At 40.2% G+C, this 14411-nt stretch overlaps 1 protein-coding gene across 1 annotated transcript in view; it reads left to right on the top strand.

The window, feature by feature from the left end:
* gramd2b (GRAM domain containing 2B) overlaps positions 1-13076 on the top strand; it is a 42819-nt gene extending 29743 nt beyond the window's left edge. The window contains exons 5-14 of the mRNA XM_007899353.2: positions 246-349; positions 1039-1134; positions 1240-1311; positions 2312-2392; positions 3724-3829; positions 5493-5612; positions 7311-7407; positions 9017-9127; positions 10982-11075; positions 12349-13076. Of these exons, the coding sequence (XP_007897544.1) occupies positions 246-349; positions 1039-1134; positions 1240-1311; positions 2312-2392; positions 3724-3829; positions 5493-5612; positions 7311-7407; positions 9017-9127; positions 10982-11075; positions 12349-12390 (923 nt within the window). The 3' untranslated portion in view covers positions 12391-13076. The remainder of the gene's footprint in view (positions 1-245; positions 350-1038; positions 1135-1239; positions 1312-2311; positions 2393-3723; positions 3830-5492; positions 5613-7310; positions 7408-9016; positions 9128-10981; positions 11076-12348) is intronic.
* Positions 13077-14411: the final 1335 nt, after the last annotated feature.

The raw sequence follows: 14411 nt of genomic DNA, 5'->3' as shown, positions 1-14411 counted from the left end.
TTTGGAAAAATACAAGATTAATCTGGCTACATGTAGGACTTGATATTTCCGCTCAGCTGTCTCACTGCTCAAATGACCAGTCTGATTTCTGACTTCTGTGAAGTTGGTTTGTGGCCAAAGGAGATGTTTAGTCGAAGATTGTAATCCAATTGGGTCAAGTGAGAATGGGCTCAGAAAATTCCAAGCAATTGCAGGTTTACTTGCTGTTGTTAAAACTTTAAAATAACCCCTAATCTGTTTTGTAGGTTTCACTTGTGCCTTGCATAAAGACATCCTGTACCAAGGGAAACTTTTTGTGTCTCAGAACTGGATCTGCTTTCATTCAAAGGTCTTTGGCAGAGATATTAAGGTTTGGAGTGCTTATTTGCATTTTATTTCAGGGGGGGGGTAGGGGGATTCAAATTGGCAACACTTGGTAGAAAATTTCTACAACAGTTGCCTTCAAGTAAAAGGGAGATCAGGTTGAACGTGATCATATGAAAATATTGAACCAGGTATAATGTTACTGAAATCTACTTTGGAGGTCTAATTTGCATTCAATGTGTTGATGTATGCAAAGTATTCTATTAATTTCTGAAATTATACCTGGCTTTGCATTGATGCACAACATTTTCATTTAGCAATTTGGCTATTTGATGTTACCAAGACTCCTGGAAAAAACATCTTAAGATACTCATAATTCCCTCTGCAATTACACATGGTGGCTATAATAGACCCTATTACAAACTGCTTCCAGCCAGAAAGATTAGCTGTACCTTGTAGAAATGCCTTGACTATAGAGCAAGAGCAAGCTTTCTGCCTTTTGTTGAAGTTTATCCGTTTCACGTACAGCTGAAAGACATTTTTTGCACCTGCACCAATGCTGAATTGGGCAAGGACCGAATCCTGTGGAGATGTATGTATGTCGGAGTCTTCGAAAGCTGGGGAGGGGGTGGGTTCTGTTTCTGATATTTAATTTTAATGTTTAGATCTTAAGACCATATCCAATTAGGAATGTTAACTTCAACTTTTAATTTTTTTTCACAATCTTCATTTCAGATTACAATACCCGTCTCCACTGTGATTCAAGTTAAGAAACAGAAAACTGCCTTGCTGGTGCCAAATGCTCTCTGCATATCAACAGAACTTGAGAAAGTAAGTAGTCATGGAAATAACCCAACCGATTCTGGCCAATACTTGATAGAGTTCATTAGATACCTTTTAGACTGGCTAACACTCTTTTAAACTCTTCCTTTTCAGCACTTTTTTGTGTCGTTCCTGTCCAGAGATGCAACCTATAAACTGCTGAAATCTGTATGTGTGCATCTAGAGGTTAGTATGCTTTAAAATTAAGGGTAGAGGATGTGAGAAAAATATGTTTTGGTTATGTGTGTTCACCAATAGCATGTTCGTTATCTTGCCCTATTTAGCCAGAATCCTTAAGGTATAGGTATTCCTGTGATATTTAGTGAAAAATTTAGAAAGTACAATGTGTTGAGCTACTCTTGACCCATCTATGCGATCTGTACCATTTCAGTAGGTGTTTGCTTAGTGTTGCATTGTAACTAGGTCTGCGAAGTTATTGTTGCCTTCATAAAACTTATACAGATACAACTTGTTGGCATGAGTGACATTGTCCTGTCAACATGAAAGGCGCAATATAAGTTTATTTTATAGGTAGACATTATAGGAATGAATCTGTTCAGATGCTTGATACCAAATCCAAAGTCTGGAAGGCGGGACCTGGAGGAACAATAATTGCTTTGCTTTCCAAATAATGAGTACATTAGACAGTCAATATACATTTTTTTTGTGGGGGTGGAGTGAGAGAAGCTTCATGTTTGTGGAGTGGTTAGAGCGCTCGCCTCACAAGCGAGATGACCTGGGTTCGATTCTAAGACCATTTGTGGGACACTACTGTGTGCAATTGGCTGCCACGTTTCGCCCACAAAATATACAGTCAATTCACTTTACAGTATATCCTGTGAAGCTCTTTGTGGAGTCTCAAAGATGTGATCAGGTCAAATGCAAGGATTATTATTATGTTTGTCAAACTCCAATTGAGCCACACCACTACTGCTAAGCTGTCTGAGAGAACTAATTGAGCACAGATGACAATCAGCTCCGAGACTTTCCTGGCCTTATAACAAGCGATTCACTGAGCTATTGAAAATGCCGGCATGAACTTCACTCTGAGGGGTTTAAATAAAGCTACTCACATTACTTAACTCTTGTCTAGAATTCAATTTTATACTATTTCTTTAGATTTATTTTCACCTAAATTATACAGGTGTTTTTAACCAAATATAATATCTTGTGTGTTTCACATTAGGGGAAATATGACGATAGCAGTACAATAACCTCTTCTGTTGTGAGCAGCTTCCGAACAGAACGACCAACATCATTACCTCTGGTAAGTTGGAACGCACAGTTCCTCACGGTCTCCACTTCCAGGTTTGCTACGTGTTCATCATCTGATCAGCTATGCCAAGAGTTGCTACTTTATGATAATGTGTATTAGTGACCTTAGGGTGTCAGCCTGGCTCAGCACTCTCACCTCCGAGTTGGAAGATTGTGGGTTCAAGTTTCAAGTCTGGACTTTGAACTTATTCTAGGCTAACACTCGAATACAGTGCTGGAATGTGCTGCAGTGCTGTCCTTCAGATGAGAAGTTAAACCGAAGTCCCGTCTGTTTATTCGCGTGGATGTTAAAGATCCCGTAGCAAAACTTTTGAAAACAGAAGGGAGTTTCTACCAGAAGCCCCCAAATATAATTGGTCATTCTCATCTTGGCTGTTTGTGGGCCATTGCTATGTGCAAAATGGCTGCCACATTCACCTACAAAATAGTCAAAGCTCTTTACAGGATGCCCTGTGAAGCGCTTTGAGACATCCTCCTGATGTGAAAAGTAATCAAATATAAGGATGATTATTATTGTAAAGACATTCTTTAAGGTTGAATGTATCGTATGCAAACACTGCCTACGTTTAGCTTGCATTGTCAGAGAAGAATAGGATAAGAATTGTTAAAAGAAGATTTTAACTTACAAAAACTATTTGATCCTGCTCCATTTTATAGTCTGAAACTAGCTGACTCCAATACAATGTAAATTTGCATAGCACCTTTCACATAGGGAGAACATCTCTAGGCATTGAACAATCCAGGGTTCGCATTGGGGATGCATGGTGGGGGGGGGGGGTGAAGGGATAAAGTGACTGAAAGTGCAGTTAGAGGAAGGTCTTGAGGCAGACCTTGAAAGAGGTGAGGGAAGGGGCAAGTTGTAAGGACTCTGGGATGGATTTCCAGAGAGTGGGGGCAAATGCGCTGAAAGCCCAAACACTGTTGGAGGGGCAAGGGATGCTGTGAACCAGGCTGGGGCCACTGAATGGATGGAGTGGCTAGGTTGGTAAGGTTTGAGGAGGTGACAGAGTTCGGGTAGGGAAAGACCATGGAGAGATTTAAAGGTTAGGATGAATTTCTTGAACTCGATCCGCTGGGGAATGTGGAGCTGGGCAAGGTTGGCTTTAGTGATTTATTGGTAAACCACTGGCTCAGGTACCAGGTTACACCTGCTGCTTCTGGCTTTCTCAGATTGTCAGAATATGCCCCAAAAATTATCAAGCCAATCTGGGGTTAGAGTTATTCATTCTAAACCCGATTTGCTGTTCTTTCCCTACATATTGTTTCCCTTCAAATATTTATCCTATTCATAACCCTTTGTTTCCTTTTTTTATTATAAAAAAGGATTTTAATATTGAAGATCTGTCTGATCTGGACGTGCGCAGAAGACGAGGGTTGGAGCAGTCCAGTTGCTCTGGGTCTCAAACCCCAGAGTCTGAAAATTCTCAAGGTCAGTAAATTCATAGAATCATAGAATCGTACAGCACAAAAAGAGGCCATTCGGCCCATCGAGTCTGTGCTGGCTCTTTGAATAGAGCAATTAATGCCAATCCCACTCCCCAGCCCTTTCCCCATAACCCTGCAAACCCGTCCTCCTCAAATACCCGTCCACCGCGTTTTTAAAAGTAGTTATCGAATCGGCCTCGACCGCTCTTTCAGGCAATGCATTCCAGATTGGAACAACTCGCTGCGTGAAAAAAATTCTTCTCACCTCCCCTCTGCTTCTTTTAGAAACTATTTTGAATCTGTGACCTCGAGTCACCGACACACCCACCAGTGGAAACAGTTTTTCCCTTTCTAACCTATCAAATCCCCTCATGATTTTGAAGACCTCTATTAGGTCTCCTCGTAACCTTCTCTGCTCCAATGAGGATAATCCCAGCCTCACTCGCCTTTCCTCATGATCAAGGTCCCTCATTCCTGGTACCATACTTGTAAATCTCCTCTGCACCCTTTCCAATGCCTTAACATCCTTCCTATAGTGTGGTGCCCAGAACTGGGCTCAGTATTCTAACTGAGGCCTAACCAGTGTTTTATATAGGTTAATCATAACCTCCTGACTCTTGTACTCTATGCCCCTATTTATAAAGCCTAGAATCCCATTTGCCCTTTTTACAGCCTTATCTACCTGTCCTGCCACCTTCAAGGATTCATTTACCTGCACCCCCAGGTCTCTCTGTTCTTTTACCCCCTTTAAGATTGTATTACCAGCCTGTATTGCCTCCCCTCATTCTTTCTAACAAAATGCATTACTTCGCATTTCTCTACATTGAAACTCATCTGCCATGTGTCTGCCCATTTTACCATTCTGTCTATGTTTTCCTGCAGTTGGCTCCTCTCCTTCTCATTGTTTACCACCCTACCTAACTTTGTGTCGTCCGCAAACTTGGAAATGGTGCTTGCTATACCCAAGTCCAGATCATTTATGTAGATCATTCATATAAATTGGAGGCCATTTGGCCCATTGACTTTTCACCAGCTCTCAAAGCAAGGTGTTCATTCAATCCTGCTTGCCATATCCCCATACACATTAAAGCCTCTATCTTTAGTACATGGTCACTTCCCTCTTGAAACCCACAAGAGGTATAATTGAAGTTATAAACTTACTGACTGCCATTTTTAGTAAGACTGCTTGAATACCTTGAATTAGCTGATGATCCTGCTCTCCAGAACTTGCACTGGCTTGCACCTTCTCTCCCGGTCTTCAAAACCCTTTTCAAATCGACCATCCCTTTTAGTCACTTTCCTCCTTTCCAATTTTCTTGGTATTCCATACTGTCCTGTAAAGTCCTTCAACAACAAATTTACATTTAGATTGTGCCTTTCATGTCAAAGGGTCATCCCAAGGGTTGGATAGTTCAGTGTTTGCTTGATACGTAAGTGGTCTGATCTCTAAATCAAGTAATCTCAGATGCGATTGGAATATTCAACAATGCAGCCAAAGTTATTGGGTTGTTTGTTTATGCTCTGGGTGTGTTGCATTGCTACCCTGAATTGTACAAACTGTACAAAATTCACACTCCAGATTGCAGCAATCTTTCACATATTCCGAATGCAGCTTTTATACTTTGCAGCATGAGCTACTACAAGTAACTGAATCTCTTTTTCAACAGAGTCTATTGCCGAGACCCAAACCCTGCTGAAAATCGCAAAGAATGTTGACATTCCTGTGTCAGCTGATGTCCAAGTAAAAGACACAACCGAAACAAAGAGAAACATTCGCCACGAGAATAGTGAGTTCTGTTGGCAATTCATTCAGTGAGAGGAGTTCACCAAGTCTTTACATTCAAGAGAATTTTCTGAGCCTGATGTTATTGCAGTGACTCAGGTTAATGGGACGGCCCAAAACCCATTTCAACATTGCTATCTCTTATGTATGATTTCCAGTTAGTTACCTTGTGACTTGATGCATGTATTGCGAAATGGATTCTTTTCTACAAAAGTTCACTTTTTGTTTCCTCTCATCCATGTATATAATCGGGTTACACAATACACATTATAATTATTTATGCATTCGATGCCTTAGGTGGAAACATCTCGATGCACTTAACAAGATATGCTGTAAAGTGGTATGACTGTATTTTGGGAAGAATCTGCCAGCTAATTTGCATACATCAATGTCTCACAAATGGCCATTCAGTGAATAACTGATTTTATTTGGGGGATTGTTGGCCAGGACCCGGCGAAAGACATCCTTCTCTAATGTCTTGGTATGTGACCTAATGTCTAGCAAAGTACATGGTTCACTTTTAGCTAAGTGTTTGTAGGTTTCTGCACCTATGTATGTGATGTCCTTTGTATGTGGAGTAGATGTCTCTGATTTAAATTGCTTTCTAATTCATGTAAATGAGGAAACAAGGCAATTGTTTCTTAAACTTTGAAAGATACATTTTCTGGGATTTCAGTTTTTTTAAAAAAAGCTTCAGTACATAAAGCTTATCTCTTGCAGAAATCCTGTATGTTATACTGACTTGGGAGAATTTTGCTCTTATCTTGAGTCAGCAGGTTATTCTTGGAATTCCTTGGAGGAGTTGTATCCTCGGGATGTTTTGTGGTATGAAGCGATGTTTATGTTGCCCCTTATTCCTGACTTTAAACCTCACTTTCTGGTTTAAAGAAACTCAGAAAATGCACTGTAGAAAGTTAGCTTCAGTGGTTACTTATTTTGATACATTTCATTTCTTTAAAAACGTATGAAATCGTTTTGAAATTTTCATTTTTTTTAAAAAAAAATCAGTAATGGGAAACTTCAAAGGGCCACACTTGTAATAGATGCCAGCACCAGGCTGCACTGTGGGAGCTTTTGTTCTGAAGCAAGATGCTTTTTATTGTTAAGTTTCATTTACACCAGATGTTGTGTTGAGAATACTGGGGGAATGATCCCTGGGGCAGAGTTCATACCATGACTGACCCACTCATACTAGCGACCAACAGTATAAAGAACCAAAAAAGCGACATTGTATAGACTTTCAGCTTCAGTTACTGAAGAAAACAAAAGAGCTTGCTCCCAGCCACAAAACATAGATAATGTGACAAAAAGGCAACTTTCACAAGAAAGTTAGAATCAAAAAATTTCAGAGTTTTGCAACTATGTTAACTTACGTAGTTTAACAGTGGCTCCCCAAATGATAGGCATCGAATGAAAGATCAAATTGTATTTTTGCGTGGTGCTCCTTTTAAAAACAAAGTAAGGTATTAATGTCTGACATACAAGATTAGGAGTTTGGTTCGATCTCACTGAAGGATTCTGTGACTTTTGCCATTGGCAATGTATACAAACTCAGAGTGAGTGAACAATTAGCAAAGTATTGCTGTGTCCTTAAAATACTGTTTATTTTTCCTTTCCTCCAACCCCTAATTATTGATAGCTTCTCGTACGTGATCCCTTTTTCTTGATGAAGCAAATCTTTCTGATCTTCTCCTCCTTGCAGAACATTCAGTGGTGTGGGATGTTTCAGACAAAGCCAAGCCCAACGATGTATTGCAATACATCTCTGTGAATAGCTTGTTGGGGCTCTACCTGATCGTGTGAGTATGATCTTCATTTATTTTGCAATACAGCTGGAGAGGTGCTACAGAGTTTTTGCAGCTTCTTGGATTAAAGTTAGGCAGTTGCTGTTCCAGCTCTTGTCTCAGCCTTTGAATCTATCCCCTATGGAATGAAGCTTTATTTCCTTCTGGAGTTGTAAATGGATCTTTATAAAATCAGTGTGGTTTGTACCGTCTCGAGCCAGGTTCTGATGAGGCTTAGACCTGAAGCACAAAACTAGTCAAAATGGGTCAGTCCTACCAAGCGGTCACAAAGATGACTATTGTGGGAAATGCTGGATTCTGTAAATCGTGGTTGAGTCATTGGGCATTCATTCTGCCACACCTGATCAAGGAGTTCTTGATCCTGGCACTGGCAAAACTGAGGAGGGCGTAGTTGGAGGGAAACGTAACACTCATTTACTTGATTCCTGAAAAATCCCCAACCCCCCCCAAATCCCACTTTGTTTGAGTCAATCCATTGCATTTTAAATAAGTGAAACTTTGGTGGAAATGGAGATGGCAAACATACATCAGTTTTATTAGAATAATCCCACAAATCATCTGATTAGAAATTAATGGTTATTAAAATTGAATTAGCAGTGGTCTTGGTTTACTGGCTAGGATACAAGATTCCTGACAGTCTCTGTGTGTGAGAGAAAATAGAATTTGAAGGGTCACTAAAAACAGGGCACATCTCCAGGACAGCAGGAGGAAGTAGTTCTCTTCATTCAAAAAGCTTTAATAATAATAATAATAATAATCCTTGCATTTGATATAGCGCTTTTCACGTCGGGAGGACGTCCCAAAGCGCTTCACAGAACACACTGTAAAGTGAATTGACTGTATATTTGTGGGCGAACGCGGCAGCCAAATTGCGCACAGCAATGTCCCACAAACAGTCGTAGATTGAAAATGACCAATTTATTATTGTTTTTTTTGGAGGGATTATTATTAGGCGTGTGGAGTAAGGAAACTTGCCCAAGGTTTCGCCCTGCCTGGAATTGAACTCAGGTCTCTCGCTTGCAAAGCGAGTGCTCTAACCACTGAGCTACAGGACTCCACAAATATCCAGGCAGAGAGAAACTAAATTTCTCACCCAAACCCCAGAAATGCAGCACTTGCCCAGTACAATCTGATGTCAGTCTACATTGAGTTTGGGTCTTGATGTGGAGTTTGAATCCTCTAGTCTGGAGGCAAGACTGCTACAATTTGAGCCATATTTACAATGTAGTGCTGCCCGACCTTGGAAATGGAATGTCAGCCTAGACTTTGAGCTCGATCTCTGGGATATGGGGCTTGAACCCACAACCTTCCGATATGGAGGCAAGATTTTTACCAATTGAGCCAGGCTGTTGTCTTGTATCAAGTGTGAGGGAAATAGTCTAAATTACCTTTTTTTTTGTTATTAGCTGGATGGCTGATTTAAAACCGGGAACAGACTATAAATCTGGTCTTCAGAAAAAGGTGTTGCTGGATACAATAGCTACTACTGCAAATGTGAAATGTTGAACTTAAATAGCTTCTGAACATGTGTAAAGTTGCATAGGAATCTGTTTATTTTACTGCACCAAGCAACACAAAGTTAGAGGATTGCTCTGTTTTACAGGGTTGTTATATTGGTTATCTCCTCTTGCTACATGGGCTTAAAGATAATTGCTTTGGAGCAGCGCCTGGCCTCAATGGGAACGTTACCAGAGTACCAGGACCATCACAAAGAGTAAGTGCTCCCTTCCAGTTGGCGAAGCTGCCTCTGTTTATTTTGTTTTGCTTTTGTAACCAGGCTTTTTTAAAAACTGAAAGCACAGGAATGATTGTAAGTCCGGTCAATAATAAGGATTGATGGGGTGTTTGACCTCTTCCCTGGAACAGTTTTGATTGCAATGCTGACTAGTGCCTCACATGAAATTAATGGCCTCTAGTACTAACTGCCCTCCAACTGCAAAGTGAGCATAACTGATTTACCAGTTTTTAAGTGCTCATTTTTAGAATTCTGGAATGTTGTCTCTTGTGTTTGTGGGTCACTACTGTGTGTGAATTAGCTGTCGTGTTCATTTGCACCAGCACTACGTTTCACAGTAAAATTCTGTGAAGCTTTTTGTGATCTTTGTCTCGACATGTGATAAGGCACAATATCAAATGCGATATTATGTGACAAATGAAGAAATGCAGCTTTGGGAAACACTGCCTCTTGTCTGATGCATTATGCCATAATTTCTAAGAAGGATTCCTTAAATAATCTGAGTGGGGATCAGGAGTACATACATCACACCAACCTGTACAAACTGTGCTGAAAATAACCTTTGCAATTTATATAGCCCCTTATCACTTTGACAATGTCTCTGTGTAGTGACTGTATTTGTAGACAAAAGTAGATCATTCCCATGAGACAGCAAGACATTTTGTGTTCTGTAATTATGGAATTCCATTCACTGATGCATGTGTATCTCACGCATGTGTATCTCACGATCTTGTGTAGCCTTAAAACCTGCTGCCTCAGTATTTACTTTCCTTGACTCGTGGATTTCCTCTTCAGTGTAGTAACTGAGGCACGTAAAGCTTTGTAATGAAGCTGTGATTTTTTTAAAAAAGTGTTTAAAAGAACTGAATCAAACGTTCAGCTACACACAGAAAATCACAAGTTAATTCTCATAGCTCCTCCATATTAGAACCAGTTGTTGCACTGAGTCTATACAATATACAGTATTGTACATCGTAAATATCTAACTTGCCCCCACCCTCCTACTTTCACAGCCCTCTCTTTGACTGCACTTTCAGTCATCTGCCTTCCCCACCTTCTTCAGCTCTGCCCCTCTCCCCCCCCCTCCCCCAATCTCCAGCTTGGGTGCCTAGCCACCTCTGTAAAATGCTTTGAGATGCCCTCCTCACGTGAAAGGCGTTTATATAAAAGTAAATGCATTGTATTTACATGGTGCGGTAATCCGAGCATTCCTAAAAAGTTGATCCTCTTCTGGAGAAAGGTGGAAGTGCTTATCTGGATTGTTTCTTTATTCTGTGCAAATGACCATTCTGGTTACTGGCAGAGAGCTTCCTGCCCACTTTTTCTGAACGATGTACAATGAATATGGCTTTGAATGAATAGTTTACCCAGATTGGGTTCTTACTGAGGTTAAATTTGTGGTGTTCCTCAATAAGCAGTTATGACTTTCTAAATAATGTATTCATATTCACTAATGCATTCATAGTGAATTCAATGTTTAAACAATTTGATAACAAAACATTAAATATATAGTAAGTTCTCACTGTTTACCAATGATTAATTGTTATTTATGGTAAGGAGAAAGGTACATGTAATGTGGTTGGCTGATAAGTACTGAAACCCCAAAAAGTCACTCGTGTTTTTTTAATTTCCTTCTGTTGTAAAAGTTTGTACTAAATGTTGAATATGGCAACTTGGTAATGACCAAATGTTTTCTGTTTTTAAAAAAAACTTCAGTTTCACCACAAAAATAAGTCTGATAGAACTTTATTAAAACTATCCAAGAAAATGTCCTACAAAAATACTTAAGGAGTGATTATTTTTATTAAGTATACTTCACTCTGATTTGTGCAGCTTGTTCTCTCGGCGTGACATGGGACTGCAGCTCCAAGTTAATACTGACATGATCTACGACGAATTAACGGAAAATCTCGCAAAATTGGAAAAAGTGAGTTGCTTTTTTTAAATAAAACCTATCTACTTATGAATAAAACCAGGATGGCCTCCCACAAAACTTCATTCCTACAGTTATTGTGTGTTCTGTACAATGCGGGCCTGAATGATCCTTGAGCTGTGCAGTTAGCTGTGATAGTAATTTGGTTCCTAAAATGACTTTCAGCACCTTTAAGCTAGGAAGGGGGAAGGCTATCAGCCAAAGATTCTGGCTCCTTGTGTTACTATAAACAGTCAGATAAGGATGTGTTGGATCTTGGTAGTGATCCACTTACCTTCCAATGGTATCTGTCCAGACTTGCTCATGACAGCTTAGTATGCCAGTTGAACAGTGCTTCAAAGATGGTCATTGTCTTCAGAAAGGGAGGAAGAGAAGGGAGGAAAATGTACTGATATGAGGATGGTGAATATTCATTTGCAAGATTCCTGAAGGGGTAAGGGGGTATGTTTTGCATTCTGTCGACAGATAGTTAACTAAACCTAAAAAAAATGTTCCACCAAGAATCTTCAGATATCTTGTTAGAAATCTGCCTCAAATGTCTGCCATTAGACTTTTATTACTCCTATTCAGTGATTCAGGGCTGCTGTCAGAACAGGATTTAACTTGAAGGTTATTTTTTTCCCTCATGATGAAACTTGCTGTCTGGATTTCTACATTAAAATTGAATCCTAAATCAGGTTCTTATAAAGTAGCAGAGAAATGCTGATGGAACTGCATCGCAACATGAGAGGTCAAAGTAAGGGTGGGGCAAAATTCCTACATTACAACGGAGTAAATTCATCATTAACGCTTGGTGTAATGTGACTAACTACGAGCTTTCTTACCCTTCCAAGGATTTATATTGTGTGTATGGAAAGTGGACCCAAATTTGAAACTACACCTGCATATAAACCACTTACTCACTCTCGTTCTTCCTTATATGCATCAAAGCATACCAACAGTGATTGTTTTTTTACATTTTTAGGGCCACTATCTGTTGAAAAAATGCAAAATAATTCCCCTCCCCCAGCCCTAATTCTGCCAATATAATAACGTGACTCTAAATCTTCCACCTTCTTTCTCTCTCTTCCCCACACTCCATACCAATGACATGTTGTTTTGAAGGAAAGGGTCCTTATTGTGTTTAAATAAGTGTTCTGAATTAACTAATGAGCATTTTATGAATTTGGTCATTTAGAATTGGATCATCATTGTGGTGAATGAATGAGCACATCCTGCTAGTATAAGAAGGTTATTCATTTAAAAAATTCTATTTCTTTGACTTCAGATACAAAAAAATCTACAAAGACTGCTGGAAGAGACTGAGTGAAGTGCTCAGATCTACTGTTGAAAGAACAATGCATTGTGCCTGCCAGGTTTCGACTCTGAAACACCATACAGTCTAATCTCTGGAATACTGTACACTCTGAATTAACTCTCTGCTGGTCAGAGTCTGGGATTATGAAATCTTGAATCCTTTGCTTAGTTGACAGACCTTCTTTCTCAACAATCTGCAGTTTTCCATCATATGTGCAATGAAGCATTCTATGTCAGCCTGTCCTTTACCTATAGGTGATCTGCAACATTCCTATTGTCTCTGGGAGGGAGTGTTACACAGGGAGAGAGGTGTTCATGTTACCCTACCTATTTTTTTAATAAAAACTTGCTTTTCTAGATGGGGTATAGTCACTGGGAGTAAAAATACTCCGTAATCCAAATGCTGTTAGACTATTGTGCAATGCATGTGTTGGACACATGCGTTGTACCTTCTTCCACACGCATTATCTTGCAACCAATTGGTTCAGAGCAGCACAATGTTCTTAGCCCAAGTCTGAGCACAAAGGGATTGTGGTTGGATAAAACTTTAGAAGCACCTTGAATATTTTCTCGTTTGAGCGCGTTTAGCATTGTTTATAATTAAATACTATTTATGTAAAATGTAATAGAAGTGTTTTAAAACCATTTCTATGAAATGATTTCCCACTTAAATATGTAAATAAAGTTACTGCACATTAACAAAATGACTTGTGTGTTTCTGGTGGTCAAAGAACGGTACGTTTTAAACATTGCAATTAATTCCGAACTATGAAATGACCCAAAATGGATTAAGCCAAGATAAGTTGGTAGTCCTCTCGTCTCTGAGTCAAAAGGTTGTGGATTCAAGCTCCACGTGGAGACTTGGAACTCTGTCTAGGTGACATTCGAAAGCAGCGCTGAGAGAGAATCGGTGAGCTTAACAAATCATCATTTCTGTCCATGTATTAGTTCACCTCGGTTGGTAGTACTGCAGCTCTGATTAAGGATGCGGGTTCAAGCTTATGTCACAATTTGAGCTCACAGTCTAGGCTGACACTTGAATGTGGTAATAGGAGAGAGCTGAATTGTCAGAGGTACTGTGTTCTGGATGAGACTTGAAACCAGGGTTCTTTTTAATCAGATCCCATGTCGCTATTTAAAAATGGCATGAGATACAAATCTGAAATGTCAGTATCTAATTGTTCATCAACTGGAAGGTAATATCATCTCGCTCTCAGCTCAAACCTTGTAAAGCACTTGCCATTCATCCACATAGATTCACTTATTTAAAATGCAATGGACGTCCCAAGGCACTGCACAGTGTACAGCATGTCAGACCCGAGCTGGGATCAGGGGGGGAGAAGGGAAGGGAGGGGGCCGATGGCATGGTCAAAGAGGAGGGTCTTGAGGCGGGACTTGAAGGAGGCTAAGGAGGGGGCGAGGCGGAGTGACTGGGGGATGGAATTCCAGAGGTTGGGGGCGGAGTGGCTGAAGGCTCTGGGCGGGTGGGTCGGGGGTCGTGGAGCAGACAGGAACCGGCTGAGCGGAGGGTTGGTAGAGGGTTAGGAGGTCGCAGAGGTAGGGTGGGGTGAGGCCATAGAGGGCTTTGTAGGTGAGGACCAGGATCTTGAACTGGATTCTCTGAAGGATAGGGAACCAATGGAGTTGGTCGAGAGTGTGGGAGATGGGGTCACGGAGTTTGGTGCGGGAGAGGACACGGGCTGCAGAGTTCTGGATTATCTATGATATGATATGGTTGATAATACAACCACAAGCAAAGCTTAACCAGATGATGTTTATAGGTTGGAATTTTTAAAAACTTGTTCTCTATAATTAATATTCCTTTATGGTTCTTAAGACAGTCTATAGATACAATTTGCATTGATTAAATATTTTTTGAGGGGATGAAATGTAGTGTGTAAATTACATTACACAAGATTTACAAATGCTATTCTTCATCCTGATATTGAAAAGTTATTTACCCCAACACATCAGTCCTTGCCAGGCTCCACTGGCTCCCAATTGCCAAACTGATCAATTTCAAGAATCTCTCAC

This window comes from Callorhinchus milii, unplaced genomic scaffold (assembly GCF_018977255.1).
Source record: "Callorhinchus milii isolate IMCB2004 unplaced genomic scaffold, IMCB_Cmil_1.0 Scaffold1, whole genome shotgun sequence".
In the NCBI taxonomy this organism is placed as follows: Eukaryota; Metazoa; Chordata; class Chondrichthyes; order Chimaeriformes; family Callorhinchidae; genus Callorhinchus; species Callorhinchus milii.
The sequence above is the reverse complement of the archived record's forward strand: the minus strand, read 5'-3'. Positions and strand labels throughout refer to the sequence as shown.